This window comes from Thunnus maccoyii, chromosome 13 (genome assembly GCF_910596095.1).
Source record: "Thunnus maccoyii chromosome 13, fThuMac1.1, whole genome shotgun sequence".
Lineage (NCBI taxonomy): Eukaryota > Metazoa > Chordata > Actinopteri > Scombriformes > Scombridae > Thunnus > Thunnus maccoyii.
The window spans coordinates 7,554,808-7,564,404 of record NC_056545.1 but is presented as its reverse complement, the minus strand read 5'-3'; the positions used below and the strand labels follow the sequence as shown (position 1 = coordinate 7,564,404).

Genomic DNA, 9,597 nt, shown 5'->3' with positions numbered 1-9,597 from the left:
CATCACGTACTACAGAATGCCTTTGTTTTGTTTAACACTTAAGATTAAATTTGCATTAGTTATTTGCATATTGAGGCAATTAACAAAGACAGTCAGTCACATACTGCTGGAAAGACTTATTTTGGCCTCTTCAATCTGATATTTAGGGACATTTTAGTTTGTTTCAGATATTTTATATGTATTTTATTGTTTTTATTTAATGGTGATTTGTGAATCTGGAGTGTCTAGGATTCTTTATACCTTTCATAAAAAATGTATTGATTAAATTTCTTTTCCCTCCACTTTATTAAGTCAGACATTGAATTCCTGTCTCCATCCTGATTAATGTTGATGGACTGTCCATACAGCCAATAAAAACTTAATTACTGAGACTCATTTGACTTTACCCTTGTGTTTTGTGACACTGACTTTACTTCAGGCACATCATCTAACACGAACAGTCTTGCACATGTAGTTGAGAACAGTCAAAACGACTTGTAAAGCTAAGATATCTTATTTTGAAAGTCACGACCGGACGTCGCGTATGTTAGTATATTTCAAGTAGCTTATGAGCAGTCCGTCCCGCCAGTCAGAGTGAAAGTTGTCTCCGCTTGGGAGAGCAGGGAGTCTGGACTCGCTAGTTTTCACCGCTGCTGCTGCTGCTGCTGCTGCTTCACACGCTTTCTCCCGGAGAGATGAGGCGGAAAGAGAAGAGGCTCCTGCAGTTCGCCGGGTTGCTCATAGCGGCTCTTCTTTTCCTCCCCAACGTCGGGCTGTGGTCTTTGTACAAGGACCGCGTGTTCGACAACTCGCCCGACATAGGGGACGGTCCGGGCGGCATCCCCTCGATACAGGTAGGGGAAGCTCGGTTACTACTACTGGTGGTCCTCTCATATAATGCTTCTCAAAGTGGAGTCCGGGGACCTTCAGGGAGGATTAAGAACATGCAGGTGCAGAATATTTTTCATAGTGTTCTCCTCGTTTTCCTCTCAATTCAAGCGACCCCTGAGGTGGAGTTGCTTAAGGTTCTGTTCAGGACTCGATAATCTGAAACAAAGAGCTCACTCATAGGCGACCTCATAATTGTGAAAATAGTCCCAACATAAATGTTTTCAGACATGTTGAGAATGTCTTATAAAGCAGAATGTTCCACCCACCGTATGTACAGTATGTTTGGGGTAGAGAGTCAGGACCATGGAGAGCGACTTGGTACTTTAAGCGCAGCCAAGGTTCAGCACCATGGAGAGCACCCAGGCTGTTAGATACCCAACTGACGGCAAACGACGTTTCTCGGTTTTGTATGACTGTAGCGATAAAGCATTAAAGTCTAGTTTGTGCAGGTTGCAAGACTGCAAAGAACTGAAAAATTGAATTAGTAATTGTGAGATTTCCAGCAGCCCCTGAAGACGGCTCTAGAGGCATGAAATTGCAGGCGGTTAGGCGTTTGGATCATTGTTCCGCTGCTCTAAAGTAATTTGTGCTGTTAGTTTTGTTTGCCTGTTGCTATTATTCATCTCTGTTACAAACTTGGTGAACTGCTGCTGTTGCGTGTACTGTATTTAGCAAAATCATGTCTTGGTTTTTATTTTATAAAACCAACCATAAACCGTTTCATGTGTGCTCTTATCGATGTTACAGTCTTTCATTATCTGCTTTGTAGCAGTTGCCATGGGTAATAACTAAGGCTGCCACTGTTTCTGTTTTTTTTTTTTTTTTCTTTTTTGGAGGGGGGGGGGTGCGTTATTGAGTAATGTAAGGATTAATTGATCATGTAGGAGATGAAATGTCAAGAAAGAGAAAGCACTATTCATCAGATCGTTTGTGTTTGGAATTGTTTGTGTTGTTCAAGAATAATGAGGGATGCACTCACCACAGGCTGCCAGAACCTAAAGTGATGCCTTCAAACTTCTTATTAGAAAAATCATTTTGATATCATGATATAATAACAGAGTAAAGCAGCAAATCTTTATATATGGAAAGCTGCAACTATCATGTTTTTTATACTAGATAATGTTTTGCAATTAATATATTTCCTGTTTATCACTGATCCTTCAGTTAACTAGAAATGACAAACTATTATACATAAGCATTTACGGCTAATTACCGTAGCTCATCTACAAATCAATGCTGAAGTACTTTTTGTCTTTGTCTCTGGTATTTGGTATCCCATTCGATGTGTCCAGCATCTCCCTACAGCAGTAATGAAGCTCTGATGAAACCACTGATGATAATTATTAGTCTCAGCTGGTCACATCTACAGGATCATTGACATCACACCAAGCTGTTGTCACGTTTCTACTTGTATATATTCAGGTTTCTACTTTATGTGTGAGAGGAAAGCCACCCTGAGCTCCAAATCTGATTACAATCAAAGCATGAAACAACAGTTTTCCACTCAAAATTACCTCAAAATCATACAGAGGTGTGCTGTTTCAGTTTGTTTGAGGACAGCTATTATAAGTGGGTAAATTAACATGATTTATGTGCCAGTATGTGATATTATTCCATTCAGTTGCTGATCAACGGTTGTAAATGTGACAAACAGCAGAATGTTCAGACATGAGCTGCCATGAAGATTTCCCTCCATGAGTTTCTTCTTGTTGACGCTTGCATTGATTCCTCACTTTCCTTCCCACTGTTTCAGCAGAGCAGATGAGACAAGATGAGCGCAGTGATTAGAGTTTATCATATGGTTTACAGACTGACTGACTTACTGTCCGGCTAATTTACTGAATGCAAGAGTGGATGACTGGCCTGGAGGACTTTTTGTATTTGAATTTGCATCACTGCATAAGGACTCATGGCTCAGTTTTAATGCAACAACTCCTGAAGTCCATACTTGGAAAAACCAGAATCTCTGAGCAGAGCTGGCATTTCTAACTGAATGTGTATACAGTTAGATTAATCTATTGACATGTTAAGTTAATAGATTAGATAAGATAAGATTTTTGCAGAGGGTTTGTGGAGGATATCCCCTACTGTCGCTGTCAAAATCAGTAATACTTTGGATTTGTGTTGGCTTTTTATTTCATTTTCCAATATGAGGATCCTCAGACGGTTATCACTAACAACCCCTTTATGGCATAATGTCAAATTTTGTAAACATTCAAATCCATTGCAGTTGGAAAATAGCTCTTAGGTGCTTTGTGATGTGGCACAAATTTCATCAACTTCTTCAGAGAACATTTTGCACAGATTGCCTTTAATATCCCTCATGAGTTCAAAAATATAAAGGCTAATTATGTTACATAATTACAGTATATCTTTATTACTGAGCTGGATTTACTCAGTGCTCATTTGGCAAAACCAGCAGTGTTTCATGCTAAATATTCTGAGTGAGCAGCATTCTCCTGTGTCAAAGTCTGTGGTTTTGTTGACCCATTCAACCACCCAAACTCCTCTCTCTGTAGACTTTGAGGTATAAAACCTGATAAATTTGATGGCTGGAACTATAACAGCAAGACCCAAGTGGCAAAAAAGCATCATCCCTTAACTTAATTTAGAGGGACAATTTAATCTGATATTTTTCATGCATGCATTTTCTGTTATGTTTTGAGGGATGAAATAAAACATTTACATTTCAAATTGTGAAATAAACCCCAAATTTCTCAATTTACCCTCTCATCTTGTCATCCTACCATTCTTGCTTACTTGCTTATTCACATCATGTTGGATGGAAGACAGTGATGGAAAAGATTTATATTTATGACCTGCAAGTTTTTATATCATAAGATGTATCATTGCAGGTTGGCTGATGTTGTGGTCAGGACAGCATTATATCTATTGATTGAGCATTTAATTACCTTGAACAGCAGGTTTTGGCTGATGTGAGGCATCTAGGATTGTTTGCATTTTCAGGCAGTTCCACATTAATTTGTGCTGAGTTGCAATGATGTTAATGGCATTGTTTCAGTTTCATGTGGGTACTGAACCCTATCCCAGCATACATTGAGTGAAAAGCAGGGAAACACCCTTGACTGACTGCCAGGTTATTGCAGCACCAACATTTCTCATTTTAACATCTAATATAACAGAAGAACCTGTTTTACACTGCGGGACTCTGGCTGAAAGGATTCATCTCTTGTTCTGTTTCTTTCTTGTAAACTTTTAATAGCAAAAGACAAATGGAACACAGGACAAACGAGGAGAAAGGAAGGAACAATATGTGTGTCTGTGATCTGTGTTTGAGTGCTCCCAGTGGGCTGTTATGGCTTCACTGAAGTAGATAAAAATCAATACCCTAATCCCATTGAGCCTTTTCCCACATAAGTCTTGTTAGAGACATTTGTAGTGGATATTTTCTTACCCTTGTTGGTTTCTGTCTGTGTTGTGGTTCACTTGAAGACGACACAGTGCTTAAACCGTCAGAATAAAATCGCAGAGGATTAAATACAAACAGAATGAGCTGCAGCCTCATTCATATACAATCTACTCTTCCACTGATGTATTAGATAAAATGGAATATAAATGAGTAACATTCATTCATATTGTTTTTTTTAAAGATTTGTTTACTCAGGGGGGAGGCCAAGAAGGCTTTTCTTCAGCAGTGTCCTTATTTACATGTATTTAATTTAACTTTTTCACAAATAGTTTATCCTGCAGGATTTTAGCTGGAGGAAAGTGTGTTTTACATACAGTACATGCCTTGCTAAAGGGCAACCTAGCTGCTATCAGCAGCATAAAGCTATATCAGTCTTTGGCCATACAAACAACAATACCTCTTTTAATAGGGACTATTTCTTTAGTAATTCTGAAGATACTGTTTATGCAAGAAAAAAGGATGTTCTCGAGTCAAATGCAATTTTTCAATGATTTGAGCACCACAAATAAAACTGAATTCAGGTTCATTAAATTGGGATGGCAGAACAAATTCCAGACACGGATTCTGTATCTCAAGAAAAAAAAAAAAGACAAGGCAATAAATGAGGCAATAACACTAAATCTACACCATGTGCATGGCTAGATACCACTAGGGGTGAGTGGAAAAATGTCCGTTTATCATTCAGATAAATTGACCCTTCAAAGGGTAATTCTGAAGGGTTAGTGATGTCAAACCAGGTGTTTTCATATATTTATTTGAATTCCCAATTTAATATTAGATTATAAATGTTGGAATTTACATGTTTTTCCACAGTGTGAAAAGTTATTTGAACCATACAGTGTAGACCACCAGTGTGGCTGAATGCCTCCCAGCAGCAGAGTGAAAACTCTTTGTATTAACTCAATTGATCTGCTCCTCTTAACCATACTGAGCATTGATTGTTGTAGTAGAAGGAAGGAGCAACCTGTCTCTGACCCCACGCCCCCACCCCCCTGCCTCAGAAAAACACAGCACGACTCAGCAGGATAAGTCTGCTTTAGATCAGGAGGTGTATAGTATGTAAGGATGCTGGGAGGAGGATTATGTGAGCCAGTGAGATGATGATGTAAGTCACATCTGTCCTTTTGTAGTCCCATGTTGAACGGAGCCAAGCTCAGAGGCTACAAGGAGAGACAAGTCACTCATCTGTAGTCTGAATTCTGCTGACAGAGACTTTCATTCACACAGAGGGAGAGAGAGGACTGCAGGGTTGCCACTGCTGCTACCGGTCATGTGACTGGGAGTTTCATCTGTAGCTCTAAAACCACAACTGTGACAGAGAGATACAGTTTGGCCACTGGTGGCAGTGGAACAAGTTGTAAACGGTTGGGCAGGTTGTACCAATATCAAACAATCTTACCATTTTAATTTCACATATCTTTAATGGTACAATCTATGCAGAGTTGCCAGGTTTGTGTGTTTTTTGTGAAAAGTGGGTTATTATGACAAAGAGTGTTTAAAGTATCATTTTGTTTTACTTTGAACATAAAGTCTATTTATTAGCCTCATCTCAATATCACTGGCACTTCACTTAAAGGTTAACTTTGGTATTTTTCAACTTGGACCTTATTTTCCCATCTTTGTGCATCTAAGTGACTAACAGGCACAATCATTTTTGAAATTGGTCCAGTATTCGGGGAGCAGGTAAAAATGTCAATTTTTCTAACATAGAGGTAAAAATGGTCCCTATTTCTTAGCTTCATCTAAAGGTTTAGTGTATTACTGAAGCTTTGGAGCTGGTTTTGCCGAGCAGAGAGTCAGGGGCTGATAGCTGCGCCTGTCTGTCAGCTTCACCTCTAGCTGGGATGGGACAAGAAGCTTCTCTTTGAGCTGGCAGCACCCTGGCTCAGCACTTAATGGCCACCGTACAGTATTTCTGTGTTGTTATTCCCCTGCCTTCCTCTCCCACAGACATGATAATAAGGAGCTTATTTGAACAGCTCAGATGGGTTTGGACTGGAGCCAGCAGAGGCTGTGATTCCAGCAGTGCCAACACAGCTGTAAATTACCACTGAACTTCCCAGCAGGTCCATCACACTATGCTTATAGCTAACAATGTGCTGTTGTCTGCTCGTTTATATACAAAATCTCGTGCAAGCGTCCTTAAAACATTTTCTCTCTTTAAGAATTAAAGCCTTGGGTTCCAAATTCTCAAAAAACAACAACAACAAAAGATGTATTTTGTCACTTACCCCACTTACTAACCTTGGTTATGCAGATATTTTTGGTTTTATGTGCTGAAGTTTTGAGATATACATCTCTCAAATGTCTGTTGTTACATTACACTCACATGGCACTTTCATCCAAAGTGACTAACAATAAGTGTATTGTAACACTGTCTCCAACGATGTGGGAGAGAGTTAGACATCACCCAAAATTGTTTAGTGCTACAGTACAAGTTGTTTTACCTTTCTTTCAAGAAGTGAGACATAAGTAAGTGCTAGCAGGGCCAGGGTTGTCGAGATGAAATCTGAAATGGTGGTTTTTAGCCTGCGGCAGAAGATGGGTAGTGACTCTGCTATCCTGACTTCAGTGAGCTGTTCATTCCACCACTGTGGAGCCTGGACCAAGCAACCACAGGGTTGTCTGAGTGATTTGACAGCTAAATGTCCAGAGGCAGAGGAGTATAGGGTTTGACCATGGCTTGGAGCTAAGAAAGAGCAGTTCCCTCCACTGCCCTGTAGACCAGCACTACAGTTTTAAACTGGATGCAAGCAGCAACAGGGAGCCAGTGTAGTGAACAGAGAAGAGCATTGGTATGAGCTTTATATGGTGCCTTGGCATCCACTCAGAGATGTCATCCAGGCAAGCATTGATGGGCATCAGGGAAAGGGAAATGGTGAATCTTGTTTGTCATCTTCAAAATATTGGAAAATCAACAGCAAATCACAATAATCCACACTGACCTCACCATCAGCAGTTTTCATATAGGGACTATTTCTCTGGAGGGAAGTAGTCCTAATGAAAACTTCATCATGACAAGAAGCAGACAGGAAAGCAAATAAAGGATGTGGACAGGATTGTAAGAATGGGCAGCTGCAGTATCATGAACTCTGCACAATTTAGTGGGGTCTGTGCATGACAGCAGTAGCAGGAGTGCAACACCTGAAGCACTGAGTTTAATCATTGAGTTTTATGGTTATTAATTATGGCAAGAAAGGTATCTTCAAAGCAGTCAGGTCCTTATTATAAGTCCTCATTGTATGCACTTAACAGGCTTTTAAAAACAAAACAAGCAGTTAGCAGTAGTGTATGAATATATATCAAAGTTTTCAGTAGCAGTAATATGAGCAAAATTCAGGTATCTGCATGTTTCCAAGCTGTATCCACCAACAATAACCTTTAAGCTGTTTGGGAGACTCTGCTGTCAGCAAGCGATAGCAGGACTGCTTTAAGCTGGAGGTGTGTGTGTGTGTGTATAGATATGCAAAGTTTGCCCTCCTTAGTGTTTGTGAAGTCCTCTCGCTATGTTTGTGCACTATGTATTTGCCCTCTACACTTTTTTGTCAAGTTTGTTTGCTTACCATGTGTGTATGTGTATGCAGACCTGACAAAGTCTGCAAGCTGAAAAGAGAAGTAGAGTACGGCAGAGCAAGAGAGAAAAACAGTCTGGAAATAGACAAAAGTATGTTGACACCCTAAAATTACACCCATATGTGATTTTTGAACATGTGATTCCAAAACCATGGGCATTAATCTGCTGTTATAACAGTCTCCGCTCTTCTGTGAAGGTTTTCAACAAGAGTTTGAAACCTGGCTGCTGGGATTGGCTCTCAATCAGCCACAATAGCATTAGTGAGGTTGTATGCTGATGATGGGTGATAAGGTTTGTACTTAGTGTCCCAGTTCATCCAGTTCAGTATGGGGATGAGACCAGGGCTCTGTGCGGGCCACTCAAGTTCTTCCACCCAAAACTGGGAAAACCATTTCTTTATGGATGTGGCTTTGTGCATGGGAGCATTGTCATGTTGAAACGGGAAATGGTCTTTTTCAAACTGTTGCCACAAAGTTGGAAGAACACTATTGACTAAAATATCATTGGATGTTGTAGCATGAAAAGTTGTCTTGATTGGAACTAAGGGGTCTGGGCCAAACCAAGAAAAACAGCCCCAAAACCAAACGCATGTGGACAGTGTGTCCAGCTGATCGTTATTGAAAATATTGGCCCATTTTTCTGTTGTGCTTACAGACATGACTGAAGTAAACAAAACCTTTAACACCATCAACTAACATGAATAACTTGAGAGATGATGTTTAGTTATTGTCTAGTGTTCACCTCTGTATTGTAAGACAATGTCAGGTTATTTGAGAGTGACAGCAGGTTTTTATCCTGTGGTTTAGTGGTTGGACGACCCTTTTGTTCATATTTGAAGTTTGGATTAACATTTAATAGAAAAAAAAGCTACACAATTATTAACAGGTTAAATCACAATGGGCCCCTTGCTGAGCTATCTTATTAGACCAATATTAAACCATTGACACATAAAACAGTCTCTAAAAAATAATTATCCCTGCAGTTTTGCAGCTTTTCATCTTTATTTTCTTTTGCTAGGGTTAACATTTTGTATCAGCCAATGCAACTGAACAAATTGTACAAATAATATAAGTCCACCATTTATCTATCCATCAAGTAGTGTTTGAATAGAAAAATGGTCTTGGTGTTGAAGTGACATGTTGTATTTTATGTTTATACTAATTTTCATTTCTTGTCATGATTGACAGGCTGAGATGTGACTTGACATTTTCTGGAAAGTTAAACCTTTCACTGGAAGTGCTGCACTCTGCCAAAAAAAGCCGCCGGGTGCAGCGTCTTTTTAAAAAGAGCAATTGCACTTTGATTGTGTTATGGCTGCTTTCCATTGCTCTCTGTGCATATAAGGAAAAGTAAAAAAAAACAAAAAACAGAACATAATTGCATGTAAACACATCCATTTGCAAAATTCAGTCCTCAACACAATGCTCTCATGTCCCCAACTTCATCCTTCATCTTTAGTTTGATTTAACAGCTGATATCAAAAAAGGAGCGAAACCCTTCATCTGGACACTTGTTCTCTGGTCATTTCATGGAAACAGCAGGTGGTTCAAACACTTTGTAAGACCAGTGTTTGTATCACAATCCATCAATATCTAAGGAGAAACCGCAGGAGGCGGAGAGTGCTGGCCTCTCTCTGGTCCTCTTGCTTGCTCTCTCTATCTCAGCGGGACTCTCAGTAATGACTTCTTCTGGGAGATGGACTGTGCTGTGGCCTCGCTGAGCT

At 39.8% G+C, this 9,597-nt stretch overlaps 1 protein-coding gene across 1 annotated transcript in view; it reads left to right on the top strand.

The window, feature by feature from the left end:
• Positions 1-568: 568 nt before the first annotated feature.
• Positions 569-9,597, top strand: part of LOC121909618 (polypeptide N-acetylgalactosaminyltransferase 10-like) — an 83,563-nt gene continuing 74,534 nt past the window's right edge. The window contains exon 1 of the mRNA XM_042430134.1: positions 569-833. Within this exon, the coding sequence (XP_042286068.1) occupies positions 675-833 (159 nt within the window). The 5' untranslated portion in view covers positions 569-674. The remainder of the gene's footprint in view (positions 834-9,597) is intronic.